Source organism: Cricetulus griseus (assembly GCF_003668045.3).
Source record: "Cricetulus griseus strain 17A/GY chromosome 1 unlocalized genomic scaffold, alternate assembly CriGri-PICRH-1.0 chr1_0, whole genome shotgun sequence".
NCBI classification, from domain to species: domain Eukaryota; kingdom Metazoa; phylum Chordata; class Mammalia; order Rodentia; family Cricetidae; genus Cricetulus; species Cricetulus griseus.
The window spans coordinates 51065441-51087434 of NW_023276806.1; the positions used below are offsets into that span (position 1 = coordinate 51065441).

Consider the following 21994-nt stretch of genomic DNA (forward strand, 5'->3'; position numbering starts at 1 on the left):
ATGAGTAATAATATGTGATTAAAACTGTCTTTGAGAGCTAGAGATGGCTCAGTGGGTAAAGGGTTCTTGCCATGCATTCATGAGGACCTGACTTCAGATGCCCAGAACCATGTAAGAGCTGGGTACAGTAACACACCCCTGTAATCTCAGCACTTCTGTGAAGAAGATGAGAAGCAGAGACAGGAGAATCCCCAGAAGCTTGAGGACCAGGATGGTATACACAGCAGCAAACAGGATGCAAGGCAAGATAGACACCAGAGTTGTCTTCTGGCTTCCACACATGTACACACAAACCCACATGTACATACATATATATTGAGAAATTTAAAGTTGTCATTGAACTAATTAATATGAGATGTTCTGGGAGAGACATAATACTAAATAAAGAACCACAAAAGAATACTATTGTTTCATTCAGACTGGCCTGCCATCAGAGGGGTCATACAAACACCTTTCTCATTCTCACACCAGGACCCTGGGGAAGACACGGCGGACATGCTTGCTAAATGGTGAGGCTCCTTTGGGAGTCAAGTCCAATGTCAAAGTTACAGAGTGACTAATGGGTGGAACAGACTCTGCACTAAGGGGAACTGAAGGGAGAGCATCTCCAGCAGAGGTAGTATGTGTATTCCTAATTCCCAGTAGATGTTGAAACTCAGTACCAGAACCTAAGGAGAAAAATCTTTAAAAAATAAATAAATAAATAAAACCTGGGATTTTTTCCTAATCATTCAGGCCCAGTATAAAGTTTAATTTATATAGCAGGCACAATAAGATATTAGCATCCAAATAGAATAACATACTGTAATAAACATTATTTTTAAAAATACCAGTATTTAGAGCCGGGCATTGGTGGCGCACGCCTTTAATCCCAGCACTCGGGAGGCAGAGGCAGGCGGATCTCTGTGAGTTCGAGGCCAGCCTGGTCTCCAGAGCGAGTGCCTGGACAGGCTCCAAAGCTACACAGAGAAACCCTGTCTTGAAAAACCAAAAAAAAAAAAAAAAGAAAATACCAGTATTCAAAGAGGTTAATCAGGAATGGCAGGGGGAAACTAGATGATAGGTACATATATTTGGTGTGGATTTAATCCCCTCAGGGTCTCATGGATGTCCTGTAATGAATTACAATAGTATGTGGAGAAGTTTCCTTAACCAACTCCACAGTCTTCCTCTCCTAAATACTACAATTCCTCCAAATCCCACCCTAAGAATTTTACACGTTTTACCTTGATAGTACCCAGGCCCACAGTTTCTATCATGTGTATACAGATGGCTTCCTTGACTATATCACAAACTTAATCAGGATGGCGAGTGTACAAAATTTCCCCAAATTTAAGCAGTTTATCATGAAAGAATCTTGTGTATGTTTGGGTGACTCCAAAGAAACTGTCCTCCACATAGAGAACTCAGATCTACTTTTAGACCTGTGTCAGTCTCACTAGCTCATCACAGCCTCCTTAAGAGCCCCATGAAAGGAGCAGTCAGAGCAAGTCATGCATCAACAGTTACATCTTTCATCCACTGGCCAGGATTTGTCAGGTAGCAGTACCTAACCACAAGGGATGCTCCATCTCAAAAAGAGAGAAATGATTAGCACCGAGGAATAGTTTAGTCTTAGGTTTTATGTGTGTTTTTAGAGTGCTGATTTGAGTCCCCAACTTTAGACCTACTAAATAAATGTACTACTGAGCTCCATCCCAGATTCCTGAACTCTATCTACCATACAAATCAGGATGTTTCCTGAGTTCCAGATCTGTGTACCCAACTGCTCTCCCAATCTTTTTGAGTGTTCATAAGCACCCCAAATTCAAAGTTAAACTCATCATTCATGCACAATTCTACATTCATTCTTACATGTCCACAGTATTGGTCAGTGGATAGATACAGTACGGAAGACTTCCTCTCACAACTGGCTGGATGTATCAGATGTCTGCCCTACTATTTTTCTATAGTCATGGACTATGTTCAGACCACATGTAAGGTAAGGACTCCCGTACTGTCCTGTAACACACCACTCACCCTACACATTCTGTAAACTCAAAAGTAACCATGTCACTCCTGGGTGGTCTCTCCATTGCCTACAAGGTGGCATTGGTTAAAGGTCCACCAGGTGTTTATTATCCTTACTCTGTTTTCCTTTTCTGACCTCCAAACCTAGCCCCTATATGGTGATATATTATTTATGATTTAATAAAGTTTGCCTCAGGGTTCAGGATGCAAAGCCAGCCACACTAGTTCGCTATAGAAGCTAGGCAGTGGTGGCACACCCTTTTAATTCCAGGACTCAGGAGACAGGTAGATGGATCTCTCTGTGAGTCCAAGGCCACCCAAAGCTACACAAGATGGAACCAGTCTAAAAGAGAATTAGAGCTCATGCCTTTAATGCCAGCCCTAGAGAGGTATATAAAAGACAGGAGCCCATTGTCTTAGGCTGCATTCTGAGATTAGTCTCAAGCCATGTAGAGGAGAGGCAGCAGTCTGAGACTTAGAGAGCTCCTGGAGATCAACCCTTACAGCCTGAGGTAGAGGTAAGAACTAGTGTGGGGCTGCTTTGCTTTTCTGATCTTCAGCTTGAAGCTTGAACACCAATACCAGTCTCTGGGTTTTTATTTTTCATGTTACACCTATGCTGTTGCTCCTACCCCCAGCTATGGTGAAACACTGGAATATCTCTAGGCATGGCTGTGGTGATTTGAATGAGAATGGCCCCCATGGCTTATATATTTAAATGCTTGGTGTACCTAGTTGGTGGGACTGTTTGAGAAGGATTAGGTATAGCATTGTTGAAAGATGTGTGTCATTGGGAGTAGACTTAAAGGTTTCAAAAGCCCAGGCGAGACTCAGCCTTGCTCTGTCTCTCTCTACCTGCAACTTTCAAATCATGTATGCTCTCAGCTACTGTTCCAGCACCATGCCTCCCTAGCTGTCTGCTGCTATGCTCCCCGACAAGATGGTCATGGACTAACCCTCCAAAACTGTAAGCAAGCCCCCAATTAAATGCTTTCTTTTAAAAGTTGCCTTGGCCATGATGTCTCCTTACAGCAATAGAATAGTAACTAAAACAATGGCCAATATGAAGATTGTATTTTGAAAAGCAAATTATGGTTTTGAAAGTAAAATGCAACTTGAACATTTCCTTCTCTGAAGCTTCTTTCTACAGTACTCTTGTAAGTAGCCTGGCCTTTTTTTTTTTTTTTTTTTTTCCCTACGGGGGAAGGGGAGAGTCCAATCCATAGTGTATAAATCTATAACAGCATCTACATCATTCTGTTTTACATGAACAATCTGGAACACTGTTTTGTAGAATAAAGATGTCTATCCATAAGATTGCAAAATACCTAGTCAAGGACTATGTCATACTCATTGTTTTCTCTACCACCTAACAGACTAGGTCCGTGTATATGTTTAATACATGCTTGATTACATAGTTATCACTCTTTAAGTCTTAAATTTCCACTGTTCCCTTTTGGGCTCTTAGTCTTGCCATTTACTGCTATCTTTGGTCATCTATGTTTTTATCCTTGTTTCTGCTGCCGCTCTCTAAATGCCTCTCAAATCTCTTTGTCTACTGCTGCCACCCTAGTCCCCATTGTCCTCAAATGAGTTCCTGCAGGAATCCCACTGGCTTATTCATGCCTGTCCTGGCTGCTTTCCAATCTGTTCTCCTCTCCTCAATTTTAGTGATTGTTTCAGAATGCAAACCTGCTGTTCCTTAAACCCCTAATATACATATACCCATTTCTCTTACTATACAGACAAAAGCTCCAAGGGATTGTCCTTTCTTGCTTCTTCAACTTCATTCATTCATTCTTTGGCCTTTGATCGTCCTATTCTCCTTCCTGACAGTTCTCAGATGGTCTGTTATCTGAACATTCCCTCCTCCTATTCTGGAACTACAACTCTCACTTCAGGCAGTATCACTGTTTTCCTCAGAGAATCTTCCCTGTGTTATAGACACATGTAAAGGACTCTGTCCCATCACAATGCATGGAATCATTTTCTTCCTGTATACTAACATCGTCAATTTTTGCCCACTTTCATATCCTCAATTTAGAACAGCGCATGGTGTGGGCTGGAGAGATAATTAGTGGATAAAGGTACATGTCAGCCTGTCCCTGTGATCCACAAGATGGAAGAAGAAAACTAACTCCCACAGGCTGTCCTCTGACCTTAACACACATGTCGTGGTACATGTATGCACACATACAAATAAGGGCTTAAATAAATCAATGTCTAAACCATTTAAAGGAGTGACAGAGTCAATGTTCAATAAGTCAATGAGTGGATAAAAATAACTCATAGCCACTGAGATCCAAAAGCCTGAATGACCATTGACTCATTCTATGTTTTAATCCCCATGTACTCCAATCACCGATATATAAACACTTGTGGTTTTCTCCCATTCCTTTTGCCTGCATCTTTACTAGATGATCTCTGCTCATTTCCTTGTCTCTCCATCCACAGCTTTTATATGATGCGGTATAACCGTCCTCAAAGACTGTATTTTCATGTTGTATCCCAATCAAAACACTTCCATGCAGGAGGGAGGGCCTTGCAATCCCTCAGCCCTACCTGAGGAGAGCTATTGATAATTGATAGCTTCCGGGGAAGGAGAGTCAGTCTTCTTTAGGGGTGTAGCCCCTAGTAAGTTGACCATGCTCCGGTGGACTGCCCCATACCCATGAGAATATGAGCAACACAAATTAGACTAGATGAGTTACTTTTTTTAAAAAAAGGACATGAACTTGGGAAGGAGTGGGTTAGAGTTAAGAGCAGTGATCAAAAATATGTTGTATGAATGTATATAATTCTCAACCAGAATATTTTAAAACTCTTGGGCTGCAGAAATGTCTCAGCAGTAAAAAGCACCTACTACTATTGCAGGGGACACAGGTTCAGTTCCTAGCACCCATATGGCAGCTCACTATTGTGCATAACTCCAGTTCCAGGGGATCTCCATGGGCAACAGCTATACATGTGGTACACAGACATTTATGCAGACAAAACATCTATCCACATACAAAAAATTTAATCTTCCATACATTTTTATTTTATAAACTTTAAATACAGTCGCATAGCAAGCACATGATGGCAACATTAGTTCACATGTATTACATAGTCCCATAGATTTTAAGGAGACTGAAATTTTCCATCATCCAGTGACATTGGCTGTGGTAATGCCATGCTTCAGAGCATGGCTTACATGTTTGCAGTGATGTCAGGGTAAACAAACCTACTGCAAAAATATAGCACATAGAGCTGACAGTGCCCAAGACTTGAAAAATAATAAAATGCCTTATGACACTGTAGCTTTGCCCAGACTATACTCCTACTTAGAAAGTTTACTCTAGAATAATGTACTGTTCTATGCTGGTAGCAACCTCATTCATCTCATGTTTATCAAATCAGTCCCCACCTCCTCTAAGAAAACATCTGGCTTGGAGGTTTTCCTGTCTCAGCCTCCTGAGTACAGAATTCACAGATACCTCCCCACACACGGCTAATCTACTCTCTTGATTGCATCTGAAAGCTGTATGGTGTGGCTGATATACCATCTAGGTTTGTATGAGTACAGTCTCATCTTCATACAATGAAACCTAATGACTGCATACATCTTGATGGAATTTAAAGATGTCTGTGCTCTGGCTCTATAGCCCATCTGTGTTTACTCTTTAGTGTCTCCCCTGCTACCAGTGCCCACTCCTGAACCATCCCGAGATCCCCCAAATTCACGGCCTAATCCCAACCACCAATTCTTGACTGGTCTATGGCATCTATCTGATGAGTGAGTTTCGTCATATTCTTTTACTAATAAATGCTTATAAATAAATGAATCTCCTTGCCCCCTAAAAAGGGGTTTTAATGCTCTGAACACACTTGAGTTCTCAGCCTGTTGTTTAATTTTGACATTTAACTCTTCATTCTTCTATGTCAGTGTCATCTCGTTCATCAGACCTGATGCAATTACAAAGTCTTTGATGATGGTGATGATGTCATGCTAGTGTCAGTAGCTTCAGTGATGCTAAATAATAAACTCTTCCCTGGAAACGAACTTTTCCTCTGTGTTCTGGCATTCATGTGTGAAAGTGTATGCAAGCAACTCTCATGGCTAGATCGGTAGAGTGCTTGCCTAGCATGTGTGAAGATCTGAGTTTTACCCAGCACCACATATACCACACATGGTGCTGCGTGCTGTAACCCTGGCATTCAGGATGTGGAGGCAGGAGGAGCCAAAGGTCACTGTCTGTCATCCATAGCAGTTAAAGGCTAGCTGGTCTCTGTGAGAAGAGACCTATTCTAAAGGGAGAGAAGCCAGGGAATGGAAAAAAAGTATCATTGGCTTCAAAGAGGAAGTCTGCGGTGTGGAGCTTAAACATATCTTTGCGACACAGCTTGATGGTGACAGTAGCAGTGGGAGTAAACCTTGTTTCACAATTTCTGAAAAAACTAGGAAGAGAAGCAAGTACCAAGTTTCATCTTTGACAACTGCATCTTAGGACTGGAGCTTTTCTGGAAAGGTAAATTAAAGACCCTTCTAATCCAGACTAAGTCATGGCTCATCAAAGGACATTTTAAATGTTTATTTGGTGGTTTCTGATGTGTTTTTCTTATTTGGTGGGGGAAGGATTGCATTTGAATGACTGTGTGCCACAGGTCTCATAGGTAAGTCTCCTGTGCCAGATCTAACTGCAAACAGAATTGTTTCTGGTTCAGCTTTCTGCTTCTGTCTCATGTCTGGATTATTGTTGTTTTCTTTGGGAATTAAAAATGTGTGTGTGTCTGTGTGTATACATATCAAGAACAACTTTCAAGTAAGTTCTTTTCTTTCACCTAGGGATCTAGGAATTGAACTTGGGGTTCTAGAGTTGTGGGGCGTGTGCCTTTATTTGCTGAGCTATCTCACTGGCCCTTATTTTGGTGGGTTGTTTTTGTTGCTGTTTCGAGACAAAGACTCACTATGTAGCCCTGACTGCCCTAGAACTCAGGCTGTCCTAGATCTGCCTGCCTCTGCCAAAAGCTAGGATTAAAGATGTGAGCCCACCATTCCAGGCTTCTTTGGGATTTTTGAGACAGATCCTGTGTAATCCAGACTAGCCTTGACCTCTTGGCAGTTCTCCTGCCTCAACCTCTCAAATGCTGGGATTACGATTGTGTGCCACCACCCCGGCTAGATTGCTGTTTTTGTCACCTGGATTTATAAGTAGGTGTTGTGCGATGATTTAGTCTGTGAGGGTAGGGTGGCCTAAGTTTTTATGTGATAATACTTATCTGGGTTGCCTGTTCATACAGAACCACTGCTGCAAAAGAGGAAGGCGTCAGTAGCTCTGAATGTAAGATCTAGTGGAAATCCACACTCCTCAGGAAGAATACATTTCAATATTATAAATATATATTTATAGAAGTTATATAAAAATAGTATAATAAATACAATAAGATATGCTAATACTTTATGAAGTTCTGAAATGAATACCATTGACTTGTTTTAATTTTATTTTATTTTGAGACAGGGTCTCACTATACAGCCCTAACTGTCCTGTAACTTACTCTGTAGATCATGCTGACCTTGAACTCACAGACATCCATTTGTCACTGCCTCCCAAGTTCTGGGCTTTAAAGCATGGCCAACATAAATTTCAAAAAGAACCAAAGACTGATAGAGAAATCATTATTCCTGCTGATTCGGCATGGACTATGGTCTTCCTGTTTTCATAGTCAGACTTTTCACCACTTTCCTTTTGTTCTGACAGTGACAGATATGAAAATGCTTGCTGAATGGTGAGGTGCATTACAACTTTGCCTTACTACTGTTTTAATGACACTTGGGGACAGAAATCCTTCTCAAAGTCTTCCGCCATATCTAAGGATTGGGAAAAGTCACTTATAAGAGCTCACGGATTAAAACATGCAAACCATTTATGGCATTTTCTGTCTAAGTAAATTGTCTTAAAATTCAGCAGAAATTAGAGAGACCCCCAAATTTTTTTATCATGGGTTTGCCTAAATATTTATTAAAATTGTTGCCACCAAAAAGTAATCAAGTTTGTAACTAAACTTTTATACATAAAAAGCACCTTTTTCACTGGTAGTTATTAAACACATTGGCAAACATTTGTATAAAGAGGGAACTATTAAGAAAGCCCATCTGTGCCCAATAGCATTCTATCACATGGGTTTGCTTGCCACAGTTTCAGTTCTTTCTGGTCACCTATGATTTGAAAATATGAACGGGAAATTTCCATAAGTAAACAACCCTGTGTTTTAAATAGATTTTATCATAATATAGTGCTGCGATTACTATGTTTTATTTTAGTTTTGTAGCCAATCCCTCTCTGTAATGCTTTCTGAAGTAAACTTCACAGGTATGGCATGTGCACTGGCTAAGTGTGTGTGTCAACTTAATACAAGCTAGAGTCATCAGAGAGGAAGGAGCCTCAGTAGAGGAAATTCCTCCATGAGATCTAGCTATAAGGCATTTTCTCATTTAGTGATCAATAGGGGAGGCCCCAGCCCATGGTAAGTGGTACCATCTTGGCTATTGGTCCTGAGTCTATAAGAAGGTAGATTGAGCAAGCCATGGAGAGCAAGCCAGTGAGCAGCACTCCTTCATGGCCTCTGCATCAGCTCCAGCCTCCAGTTTTCCTGCCCTGTTTGAGTTCCTATCCTGACTTCCTTCAGTGATGAACAGCAATGTGGAAGTGTAAACCAATTAAAACCTTTTCTCTCCAACATGCTTTTGGGTGATGGTGTTTTGTCAAAGCAATTGAAACCCTAACTAAGACAGCAAGCATAAGAAAAAGCATGGTTTATACTGTACAGGTTTGGGGACTGTCCTTGGTCTTTGACACCTACATAACATCTTACAAAGTATCTCCCACAAATGGGGGGGGGCGCGGGAGTACTGCAGCAGAAAGGACTAGCACCACTAAAAAATGTTCTACAGGATTTTAGAAGTAAGAATGAACATAAAATGTTGAGCAAAAAAAGAGATCTGGCCTTCTATGGGAAACAGTGTTCAGGCAGCTTTAATAAAGCACATAATGTATGGCTAAAAGGAATTCACCCAGCTAGCAGTGAGCTCTAGGAACACCTTCCTGCCTTTAGATGCGTTATAGTTTCTGAGTCTTGCCTAGATGTAATGCCTTGCACCACACATTTGTCTTGTGCCCATAGAGGCCTGGAAGGGGTGTCTGATCCCTTGGAATCAGAGTTACAGATGGTTGTGAGCTGCCATGTGAGTGCTGGGATTTATACCTGGGTCTTCTGGAAGAACAGTAGCAAATGGTCTTCACTGAGCCATCTCTCCAACCTCATCTTTGCATTCATTTTGATAATACCTAGAGACTGTTCAAGGACATGCATGCATGCATGTCTGAAAAGCCACTGTATATCTCAAAGATTAAAGAAGCACCATATGTCATTCAGTGTTACAATGAAGGAGTCACCAGGTATGCGAAAGCCACACAGTGGTACTGGGTTGGTGGCCCCCAAAATGCTGGATTTTTGTGTGATTGGTTGATACTGATTGATTGATTGATTGATTGATTGATTGATTGATTGATTGAGACTGGGTTGTTCTTATTTTGATATCTTATTTATTTTTATGTATGTGCACGCAGTACTGGTGCAGGCCCAAAGATATGTCAGATCCTCTGGAACTGGAGTTACAGCTGTGAACTGGACCCTTGTCCACTAGAAGAGCACCAAGTGCTCTTAACCACTGATCCATCATCTCTCCACCCCCTTACTTTTGTTTGCTTGTTTGCTTGCTTACTTTGTTTATGATAGGGTCTCAGATGTTACCTGGGTTAACTTGGCATTTACTGCATAGTCAAGGTTGACTTTGAACTCGAGATCTTTCCTACCACCTCCCCTACTACCATCTCCCCAGAGACATATTCCACCACACCCAGCTGCTGCATATCCCTCCAAGCATAGAGAGTGATGCTAGGCTGAAAGGTTCAGATGTAGCTTCTTTGTCCATTGGACATGTCCAGATGAACAAAGCACCAAAGATGCACCACTGTACCTCCATGGTGGGATTAGCTACACCCCAGTGTGAATGCACTGCTGTGCCCAGCCTCTGCACCCAGCTAAAGAGTACCTGTTTTATTCTTAGGAGAAGACAGCATGGGATCTGCTTCCTCTACATCTAAAGCCCAAATCAGTGAGTTCGGAACAGAAATCATTGCTTCCCTTGAATTGGTAAAAGAAGGAATTGTGTTGAAAGCCCCATGGGGGGCAGTGTTGGCTAGAGCATTTCTGAGCTAGAAGAATTCAAGTTTACATAGTACAGAAGCCAGTGCCCCCCAAGGAATAGAAAAGCAGACCAGACTGGCCCTCCAAACTGAGTAGATCAGCTGGTAGTTTATGAAAATCTAGTCATGTTTCTGGTTCCCCTCCCTGTGGGTTAGGCACTGGAAAAGACACACGCACACACACCATATGGGAGACAGGTGTCATGAGTTTGGGAAGTACCTACTGAGGTCAAAGGACCCACATCTTGCCAGGGCTTCCCACTATGTCCTGAGGGAAACACAGAATATTTATTTTGCTTGCATAAGGGACACGGAGCTTCAACACTAGCCACTGCTTCTTTAGTTTGTATACCAGTTCAAGTACATCTCACCTTAAAGGTCTCAATCAGACAGGGTGTATCTCAGTGGTGGAGGGCTTGCCCAGCACTGGCAAAAAAAGATCCCTGCTCTCCCCTCTACAGAGTTGTAGCCAATTTGTGAGTCCACACGGGTAGAGGAGGTACTTGCGGTCTTATCCTGGAGGGATGGCAGGAAAAGAGCAGGGACACTGATCCCCCAAAACTGATCCCTCTCATGTTCTCTGCAGGCACAGTCTCCACGACAGCCCCAGTGACCAGCTCTGTACCGTGTTTCTCCAGCCCTAAGTAAAGGAACACATTTTATCTAAGCCATGTGGCACTGGATTTTTTGTTGACCATTTTGTCTTGGGAACTTAGGAAGGGCAATCTGAGTGGGAAAAGAGACCAGTAACAGTGTTTGATCTTAGGATTATAATTCTGCTCTTTTGTTTGCATGGCACCGGGGGTGGGGGGAATGGGAGGGGTGAGCATGTCTCACAGCGTAGTCCAGGCTGGCCTCCAACTTGCCACAATCTTCCTGCCTCAGCTTCCCACATGCTGGGTTGTAAGCGATATGAACTCAGCATTGCCCAAGATGTAAGAGATCTTGAGTCCCCTGAACTTGAGTGTTGATGTGTGGAGTGATGAGGACAGGATTGGGAGAGTCTCAAATGCCTCTGGAACCTACAAGCAGTGTCTCTTCCCAAGCAGTGAGTGGGAGCAAGTCCATCAACCTATGTGATAGCCTAAGTAAGAAAGCTAAGCTTGACTTCCAGGAAAGGTTCCAAGAGACCTCTGCCAGTGGTTCATCTACTCCCTTTCTCTGCCAAACAGACAGGAATATTTAATCTTGGCCTTTTTTGCTGGGGTTCTGCTGACACTGCTACTCGTGGCCCTTATCTTCATCATTGTCAAGAGCTGCAGAAAAAGTAAGTGGTCTCTGTTGTTTTGTTTTGGTTTTTGGTTTCTTGAGATAGGGTTTCTCTGTAGCTTTGGAGGCTGTCCTGGAACTCACTTTGTAGAGCAGGCTGGTCTCGAACTCACCGAGATCCGCCTGCCTCTGCCTCCTGAGTGCTGGGATTAAAGGCGTGCACCAGCAACGCCTGGCTCTGTTAGACTTTTCTTGCTGTCACTGAGAACATGAGCAATGAGTGATGGGGAAGTGGAGAGAAGGCCTACTGTGCTCGGCCCACCCTCTCCACAGATCCACCTTGAGGCCCTTCCCTGCGCTTCCTCATCGCTCTCCCCCTGCAGCCCTACCTAACTTTCACCCAAAGTTGAGGGGAGAGGCTCCCCACTCCTTCAGACCCCATAGGGAGAGGACAACCGTCTTCTTCCTGGCATCTGCTGCAGGTTACTCCAAGTCCCAGGCCCAGTACCCTCTCTCAGAGCCTCCCATCAAGGTAAGCCCATGCTGTAAGAGGGAAATTGAGTGTGATGAAAGTGGCATAAAATTATTTGGGGGCGGGGGTTGTTTTAGTCTGTGTCCTCTACATACTGAGTTACTGTCTGGAATACTGGTGTCACTTTCTGGCTCTGGACAAGCGACTCTAGTGTGAGTTCTTCTGGTCTCTTTGGGTCCCCACTTACCAAAGCTTTCAAGACACTTTTAACGAGACACCCCTTACTGCATATTAAATTCGCTCTTCCTCCTCTTTCTCCTCAGAAGCTTTCATCTGTCTCAAAGGAGTCACTTACCTATGCCATCATGACTTTCAAGCCCTCAGAAGCAAACAGCAGTGACTTGACTGGAAACGACTCCACAGGCTTGGACCCCACTGTCTATTCTCAGATTAAAGTGGCAGGCCCATCCCTGCCTCTCCAATGAGGCAGAACACAGGACCTCCACTCAGCTTCAGTTACATGTTGCTTTCTGGCTTTGTTTTGTACGTTTGCTTTTGTTGTTTGTTTCCTACAAACTTAGAAGCACAGTCTATGTACAACTGCAGTCAAAGGTGTGTAGGCTTGATCTAGTAGTGCTGTCATCCATTTTAAAAAACCAATGGTTAATTACTTTTCCTACCAGAGAAAAGGCTGCTAGTGCATTCACTCCATTTGGCAGTAGCAGCCTCTTGAACAACTCCCTTGAACTTTCCAAAAAGGGACAGAGTTCGAGATAAAGAAACTCACTGATGATAACCAGGGAAGAGCCAACCCTAATGAACAGTCTAAGATTTTCAAATAATGGCAAACTCTCCTCCAGTGTTGGCCTTTTCTTCATCAGTTATCACTGTGTCCCATTATCTTCTCCCAAAGTCAAGACCAGAGGTCTAAGCAACACAAAGTCCATATTGTATAGAACACTAGTCAAATGTGGGTTTCAGTCTCCCCAATATAACATTAGAGATGTGTATGACAACCTTGGTTGTGAGACAAAGGTAAAGATTAAGCATGTTCATTTACCCTCAAAACAAAGGGACACTCATATAGACTGCCCCATTAAAAATAACAGGAAGGTTCTTTTTAATTTGGCAAGAATATTCTGAAATATAAGTATTAAAGGAGAAGAAAAATTATAAAATAAACATGAGGGCTGGTGAGGTAGATAAGGACATTTGCTACCAAATCTGACAACTTGAATTCAATCCCTGGGACTTATATGGTCAACACAGAGAACTGACTCCTGAAAGTTGTCATCTAACCTTTACATTACTCTGTGGTAGGTGTACATGCCAGTGTACAAACACAAGCACAGACACACACACACACACACACACATACACACACACACACACACACACACACACACACACTAAATATGCACTCAGCTGTTGTGAGAGCATTCTTAAGATTTATTTATTTTTATTTTACATATACGGTACTCTACCTGCATGTACACCTGCATACCAGAAGAGGGCAACAGATCCCATTGTAGATGGTTGTGAGCCACCATGTAGATGCTGGGAATTGAACTCAGGACTTCTAGAAGAGCAGCCAATGCTTTTAACCATTGAGCCATCTCTCCAACCTGTGACAGCATTCTTAAGGCCTGTGCAAGCCCTAGCATGGAGAGGGGAGTTGGGCACACAATCCTACCCCTAGCTGAAGAACAACTAGCAATTATTAGCTGCTGGTAAACAAATAGTTTTCTCTAAGAGTTTAGTCCTTGGTAAGTTGACCGTGAATAAATTCAATACCTAGCCACTGGACAAGACTAGGATTGGTCAGGAGCAGGTGGACGGGTGTCTTTTGGTGTTTGAGACTCAAAAAGAGAAAGGCTACAAGGAAATATGCAAGTATGATGTTCATAGCCTTACCGTTTCCCTTGAGCTGCTAAGCTTGGAGTCCCTCCCAAATAAAGGAGTCAGGACAGAACCTCAACTATTCTTATCTAAGGCTTCGTGAGAGCCACAATCTAATCTGACAAGATACATAGAGAATCTGGTCAACACCCAGTCTCCATTCCAACCCTGTGCAAACCAGGGGACCACTTGAGGATTCTAAGGCTGGACCTACACCCCATCAGAAGGATCCATGGCATATTAAACTGTGTTCTTCTGAAGCTAGGGAAATGCCACACAGGAACAAAAACCTGCTTTGATCCCAAGAACTCATGAAAAAACATGGGGCATGGTAGGGCATGCTTATCATCCTAACCTTGGAGAGGCAGGCACTGGAGGATCCCTGGCTCTCATTGTTTATCTAGCCTAGCTTAATCAGCAAGCTCCAGGCCAATGAGAGACCCAGTTTCATACAAGGTGGACAGCCCCTGAGGAGTGACATCTGAGGTCATCCTCCAGCCTCCATATGTGCAAGTGTACACATGAATGTACACGTCCCCCACAGAATATCAGGGCTCTTATGAGGGCAGCAAAGGTCATGATGAAACAGCGTGAGTGACACCATATGGGGAGAGGGTTGCAGGTTGCAGGGAAGCCCATAGGGCGGTGGTAATCCTGCACCAACAATGATGTAACTCTATTTGCTCCCACGGATGCTGATGCCTCATTCTTGCTTTGTGCTTCCTTATTTGTATGCATTTGTCACTTCTCATCCCTTGGTTGCTCACTGGTCAGAAGCAGCATCCAATTACTCTGGTGATGTTTCTATTGAGGAAGTGTTTTTGGGGGCCATGATCCTTTCACCAAGAGACTATGAGAACCACAGATTCAATCCTGTTTTTGGATATAACAGCATTTAATGCCAATTCAGAGATGTACTGGAATGTTATGCTTTTTAGGGACATTTCAATAAATATTTTTCTAGTGATGGTCTAGGAGAAGTTAGTCATACTTGAGGACTCTTTCAATACTATTCAGATATTTATTGACTGATAAACAAAATACAAGTCATTTCCCCTTATCCCAGATTCTGTACCTCTTCTTCACTCCATCTAATCTAATGCTAAGGTCTGGAGATGTTATTCAATGGCAGCCTTGCTTGGTGTGGTCTTTCATAGCTCTTCTGACCACCACTGTTGTCACCTTGCCACAAAAGATTGCTTCAAGGTCAGAGAGTCCTTTAGAAATCCAGAAAGGTCAGAATCATTCTCTGAGGTGCAGGCTAGTTGTCATGGAGATTCAACTGTAACCACATCACTTTATTTGGGAACTAAATGAAAGACATCTTCAGTCACGTGTTCAGTTTGAGCCATTTCCTTGAGTCAGGACATGTGGGAAGAACTTCAAATCTTTGCTTACTTTGGTGGGAAATAGAAAAGAAAAACTGAGTTGGGGGCTCTTACCAGAGTGTCAGCAAAAAGTCACAAACCTCACTTTTTTTGAGCCTATTTTCCTCTCTTCTAAATTAAAGATTACATTCCCATACACCCCAAGAATTTTTTTTAAACAAATCTAAGTATCCCTTCACATTTCCCAAAGCTTCCACATGGCAAAGGCAAAGGCAAAGGCACTCCTGGGCTTCCTGGGAACAAAACACCCAAGTTTGGATTTTAAAAATTGATTTATTCTGTCTTTCTCTCTCTCTCTCTCTCTCTCTCTCTCTCTCTCTCTCTCTCTCTCTCTCTCTCTCTCTCTCTCTGTGTGTGTGTGTGTGTGTGCGTGTGTGTATGGAGTAGAGGATACACAAGTGCTGTGCATACCACAGCAGCACACCTGTGGAAGTCAGAGGACAACTTGCGGCAATTGGTTCTCTTTCTGCCATGCTAAGCCATCTTACCAGTCCTAAAAAGACTAAAGTTTGTTTTCAGGACTGGCATCATCCCTGCAAGACTTGTCAGTCAGCTGTAGGCAAAATGGGCACCTGGAGCTTGCACTTCTCTCCCAGTTTTGATGGTATGAATGCATCTGGAATGCAGGGCCCAAGAATAACAAAACTAAAAGGGACTTTACTTCAAACTGCTGTGTTTCCCCAAGCATGAGGCTGTGTCTCAGATGGGTTGTGGGCTTCTTGCTGAAGAGAACAGCATTAGATCCTATTGTCTCATCTTTTATAGCATCATGTCACCGTCACTTATTTTACTTGACAAGTTCACATTTGTGTTTATGTGTGGCTGCTTGTATTCCTCCACCTCACCACACCACATTATTTTAGTGACAGATTCTCACTCTGTAGTGTAGGCAGGGCTAGAACCCACTAGTTCAAGCTGACCTGGAACTCGAGATCCTTCTGCCTCAGTTTCTGGGTGCAACACGGCTGCCCAGGTGTTTTCCTATTTTATGCCGTAAGCCCCATGAAGACAGATGCTAGCTCTTTTGCTTGTCTTTGTACCCCCAGCAACTAGCATGCTCCTAGTTTGCAAAATGAAGGATTCATGGGTGGGTAGGTGGGTGGGACATGGGTGGATGGATGGATAGAAAACTCAGAAGAGTATAGGAACAGGGTGGGGAATGAAGAGGGGAAAATGGGCTTGGGAAAGAAAAGTGTTGCCATGGGTTGTATCTTAAAGAAGTGATGATAAGTTCCTGAAAAGAAAATTACAAACTACAATTGTATCCTAGAGGGAGTAAAACCAGACAAGCCCTGCGATGTGTTGCTTTGTCCGCATCCCTCACCTCCATTGTTCCCAAAGCTTGTAGATGGCAAAAAGGCAAGAATGCTGCGGGAGCTGCTCCTTTACAGTTTACAGGAGCTCACTCTGCATCTGCAGGGGACCCAAACAGCACAGTTGCAGCTGGAATCCCTGTAGCCTTGTTTTCGTATTTCAGCTCCCGCCGGCCCTGGCCCCTTGTGTGTCACTATCAGGTCTTCCAGCTTAGGATCCTACTGGGATTTGGTGAGTGTTGGATTTCTGTTCTTAGGTTTTGGTTTGTTTGCTTTATTTTAATCATTATTTCTCTAAAATGTTGTTTTTTCTTTGTTTCGAAACCCAGGCAGGGTGACTGGAATCCATTTTGTAATTACAGCTACAGTCTCTTCACTGCCGAAAGTGTTTCCTTGGTTTCTGATCATAAAAAGGCAAAAGCTAACAGTATCACCTTGGCCAAACAGATGTGCTCATGGTGTTCTTTCAGTTCTGCAAATGCTTCAGAACTTAGCAGAACCACCCTATGGTGACCTAGAGTACTTTCCAGATAGTAGGACCTGCCTGTGTCACAGGGAAAGGCAAGCGATCACGCAGTCCCCTCTCTATGAATGGGGAGACAAAAAGATGGGGTTCTGGGGGGGCATCTCAGGACTCTTTACTGAAGAATAAAGGCAGGAACTTACCAAGGGTATGGAGACCACAGAAGGAGCCTTGCTTGGCTGGGAACTTCTAGCAATGCTTTTACCAGTAACTATCCAAGAAAAAACAAAGACACAAAGCTAAGGGCTGAGGTTCCTGAGCCCACCCATCCCACACAGACCCCTTGCAAGAAGACCTTTTTTACACATGCTGGTGAGGGGGGGTTACAGAGGCTCCATCATTTGACATGAGCCTTGGCATCATCCCTACAGGAGAACAAAATGTTTCAAACTAAAATAAAGCTATTAGGCTATTGCCCAAAGCTTGTATGTTGGGAAGGTAAGTAGCCCTACAGATACAGAACCTGCAGTGTGGTTATTTCTTGCTTCCCTAATCCCTGCCTGTGCACCTACTTTCACTCAGGACTACAGTGTTCCTTCAGTCACCTCTCATGATACCATTGTCATTATGAGGGGGCATTATATCCGCCTCAGCCTGTGGGCTGACTAGCTGCCTTACCTAAGTGACTAGGCATTAATAGGAGGGTCGCATTCATTCATGTGAGAGATACTTCTTGACCTTTACACTCTCTAATTCCCTCTACACTGTCTAACTCCCCCACCCCGGGGTTACTTACCTCCTCTATTCCTTTGGCTTCTCCTTCCCCTGGACAAATGACTGATTATAAAGATGATGCCCAAACCAGTAATCAGTATGCAAATGATCAGAATGGACATTCTAGAAGAAATCACATCACATACAGGGTCCTTCGGTTTCCTTCTCACAGCATCACTTTCACCCCAGCTCCTAACAACTACATCCTATACGAGTCACTCTGTCCTTTGTATGAGTAACTTATGGGCATCTAAAGGAGCCTTTTGTCAGAAATGAAATGGGGACTAGAAACGGAAAGCTACAGTCTTCGGCCATTCCTTTGAATGTGGAAGAAACAAATTGGGCAAAGATAAATGGGTGTCACCTGCTGTGTCAAAAAGAAAAAGAAAGAGGGAGGGAGAGGGGGAAGGAGACACAGAAGAAATACAAGCTGGTGGGGGGATATAGCTCAATTGGTAGAGGGCTTGTAAACTGGGTGTGGTAGCACGCACACCTGTAATCCCATTCATTGCTCAGGAGGAGGAGGCAGGGCAACAAAGGTTTAAGTCTAAGGTCAACACTCAGATACACAGCAACTTGGGGGTAACTTTTTCAGACCCTATTAATGGGGGAAGTGCTTCTGTGTAAGCGTTTGTCTTATTGGATGATAAATAAAATACTGTTTGGCCAATGAGGCAGCCAGTTAGGCAGGACTAGGAGTCAAGAAGGATTCTGGGAAATGTAGTAAAGAAGTGGATCCAGGCAGGAAGTGACATAGCAGAGAGACTCATATATAAGCAAGGGCAAGAATGAAGTTGTTTCCCTTTTCTCTTGCTCTTCCTCCTGGTCTCTGCTCTGGAGTCACCATGTGAACCGCTGGCAAAAGAGGGCGCCAGCAGAAGGCATCCTCGATAAGATAAATATTATAAAATATGTAGATTTATGATAATTAAGACTGAGCTAGCAGATGAGAAATCCTAGTCATTGGCAAAGAAGAATTTGTACCTAATATAAGTCTCTTTGTGTTACTTGGGACCTTAACAAGGCAGCGTGAGGAACTTGGGTGGCCTGGCAGAAAGTGCCCACATGGCGGCAGGGTTTGGGTGGCTTTGGCAGAAAGACTTATTGTTACACCCTATCTTAAAACAAAACAAATAGGGGCCTAGAGAAAAGCTCAGAGGTTAGGTTCCCAACACTCACATTGCAGCCCATAAATATTATTAGCTCCAGTTCCAGAGGAACAGGATCCCTTTTCTGAACTCTACAGGCACCAGGCACTAATGTGGTGTGTATACAAGTAGGCAGGAGTGACATCAGAAGAAAAGGAAGCAAACACACTTGAGAATATCAGATGAAAATGGAACTAGAGATAAAGATAACGTCCCGCTGAGTTTGCCTGCATCCCTGCCTCTACATTCAAACACCTCTCTCCCCCTACAATAATGTCACCTTTAAAATTAAAGCAACTAAGCCAGGTGGTAGTCCTGCACACCTTTAATCCCAGCACTTGGGAAGCAGAGGCAGGCAAATCTCTGTGAGTTTGAGGCCAACCTGGTCTACAGAGTGAGTTCCAGGACAGTAATAAATAAATAAATATGTAAATTGATTAAAGCAACTAGAAGCTGTTTTCTGCTGCTTTCAAACAAATATGGTCATTTTAAAGAAACCAAGCCATTACAATGAAGAAGATACTTAGTTTAGGCAGAGAAACAATACACAGTTGAAAAGTAGAAGGTGTAAACCAGTCACTAATGCGTTGTGGTTTATCCCACCCTACCCCACCCACTGACACCCCATCACCTCCTCAGATCCCTACTCACCTGGAGCCCTCTGCCTTTTGGAAAACTTTGGAAGTCCTACAGCTCCGGTTCCTGTTCCCTGAAGGGTCTGAATCACAAAAGAATTGTTGAGAATAAAGCCCATCTTGGGGCCCTTCCTTTGGCTCCAGCTGCATCCCCTGTCTTTCTCTTCCTCTCCAGAGAGTAAGTGCATTGTTGGCTTTTTGTGTAAGACAATGACAACAAGGCTAACGGTTGTATGAACGTGCCTTGAACAGGGGCAAGGCTGGGGAGAGAAATCCCACCCACAGTGCACCTGCTAAGTCATATAACCTGCCACTGGGTCCTCTGCACTCAGAGGAAAGGACACCTTTGCCAGATTTGCACAAAGACCCTGTGCAGTCTAGAATCAGTTCGTGATTAGAGACTCAAGCTAGGGTCACTCCCAAGGAGGAAAAGTCTTGGTGTATCAAATATCCAGTCCCATCCTTAGGGAATTGGTCAATCTGTGACATAGTTCCTCTGACAGCTACTAGCAGTCCATAGGAGAGGCCCACATTGCCTCTTCTGTGTTCCTTTAATCTGGGTAAGACTCCTTCTTCTCAAGAAATATTATAAAAAGCAGAAGCACACAAAGCGGAAACACAGCCAGTGTAGAGTTACCCACTTAGTGGGATGCTAGCTGCAGTGGTTACCAGTAGACCAAATGTGAGCCAGGCTCTCCTCAGCACGAGAACTGGAGAGGTGGGGTGGATGTGGGGCTTCCCACAAGTCCTTCTATTGTGTTTTCCTCCTGTCATTGGGCTCCAGACAGTGACAGAAAAACACATTGCTTTTCTAAATGGAACAATGGGAGAACGGGTAGTGTCTTCCACAGTTCCCCCACCTGAAATACGGGGGGTTTCCTGGTGCTGAAGAGTTTTCCAGGCTCCAGAGAAGGAGCCTGTGAACATCGGGAGATCTCAAGACTTAGCTCCAGCTCAAAGTCCCAGTCTGGCCTTGGCAGACTTTGCCCACTAATTCCAGTCCCTTCCAGTAGCCTACAAGGGTTAACTGCATCCACATGAGTAAAGATGGGTGCTGGCAATTTTGATTTATTTAATTTATATCAATTACTGAACTTTTTAAGCTGCCCAGTTTCAAGAAGCCTGGGTCTCTTTTTGTAGCCCAGTCACTTATCGAGGCAATCTCCATGGTTCTAGACCTGGGAGGCTGAAGATTTCACTGTAGCCTCAAAGCCTGTACGATTACTACAAAGGTCGCACTCCTATGAGAGCTTCCAGGCTCTTCCAAAATCTATGAGCAGGACTACTGTGAGGAAAGGGGAGTAACAAGCACACCTAGGACTCAGACGCTCTACTTTCCTACAAAAATCTACCTAACCCCCAGCCCCACCATACTAAGTGGGATCAAGAGCAGGTTACTTCGAATTACACAAGAGGAGTTGGTGGCCACTACCTTCAGTGAGGTGTTTTTGGCTTTTGTTTTGAGACAGGGTCTCACTTTGTAGCTCTGCCTGGCTTGGAACTCACTATGTAGAGCAGGCTGGCCTCAAATACCCAGAGATCTGCCCACCTTTTCCTTCTGAGTGCTGGGATTAAAAGTGTGGACCTGGACCCTTCAGTGAACTTTTACTACCTCAGCAAACACCCATTCCCCTTCAAAGATCCCTTGCCAGTCTCTTTACCAGGCGAAAACCCATTGGCCCGGCTGTTTCTGTTGTCAGTCACAATCAGCTGTGTGAAATCCATGTCATCTCTGGCAAAGTTCCGCTGGATGCCACACCAGTACCAGCCTGTGTCCTCCTTGACCAGGCAGGACACAGTTATGATGAGTTTGCTTCCTGTGTCCTTCAGGACCACCCGGTTGGTGCTGTTAGGGGTGAAGGCGATAATGTTGCACGAGTCCCTGAAATAGCCCCGGCACCAGTACTTGGTGTGGTCCTTGTAGTGGGCATCGTAGTTACAGTTAGCAGAAACTGTGTCCAGCTCAACGCCTGACTTCACCTTTTCATCCATGACCATGGCATCTGTGGACACACACACACACACACACACACACACACACACACACCACAGAGAGAGAGAGAGAGAGAGAGAGAGAGAGAGAGAGAGAGAGAGAGAGAGAGAGAGAGATTTCATTATTCTTGGAAACATACTGAACTTCCTGGGCTCCTGAAGGATACTTAATTGGAATTTGGGTTTTGTCCATTTTAATTTGGTCATGATTATGGGCTAAATTGCCTCCTTCACATGTTGAAACCTTAATCCCTATAAAGAATGTGGACACAAGAGAGACCTTTAAGAAGAAATCAAGTTAAAATTAATCATTAGGGTGGCTCTTTCAAAAAGCTTTTTAAGATTTTTTGTTTTATTTTATGTGTGTAAGTGTTTTCTTTGCATGTATATACGGGCACCACTTGTATATAAGTGCACTATGTATGCCTGGAGCCTGGAGGTCAGA

At 43.6% G+C, this 21994-nt stretch overlaps 2 protein-coding genes across 2 annotated transcripts; one reads left to right on the forward strand and one right to left on the reverse strand.

Annotated features, from left to right (window-relative positions):
- Positions 1-117: 117 nt before the first annotated feature.
- CUNH1orf162 (chromosome unknown C1orf162 homolog) lies at positions 118-14979 on the forward strand. Its single transcript, XM_027393888.2, has 7 exons — positions 118-616; positions 1865-1981; positions 10118-10165; positions 10843-10900; positions 11429-11523; positions 11948-11997; positions 12261-14979. Exons 3-7 carry the CDS (start codon positions 10129-10131, stop codon positions 12420-12422), a joined length of 402 nt encoding a protein of 133 aa, XP_027249689.1. The 5' UTR covers positions 118-616; positions 1865-1981; positions 10118-10128; the 3' UTR covers positions 12423-14979.
- On the reverse strand, positions 14844-21552 carry Tmigd3 (transmembrane and immunoglobulin domain containing 3). Its single transcript, XM_035450336.1, has 5 exons — positions 21219-21552; positions 19574-19640; positions 17797-17897; positions 17204-17271; positions 14844-15233 (listed from the first exon to the last, which is right to left on the reverse strand). Exons 1-5 carry the CDS (start codon positions 21547-21549, stop codon positions 15231-15233), a joined length of 570 nt encoding a protein of 189 aa, XP_035306227.1. The 5' UTR covers positions 21550-21552; the 3' UTR covers positions 14844-15230.
- Positions 21553-21994: the final 442 nt, after the last annotated feature.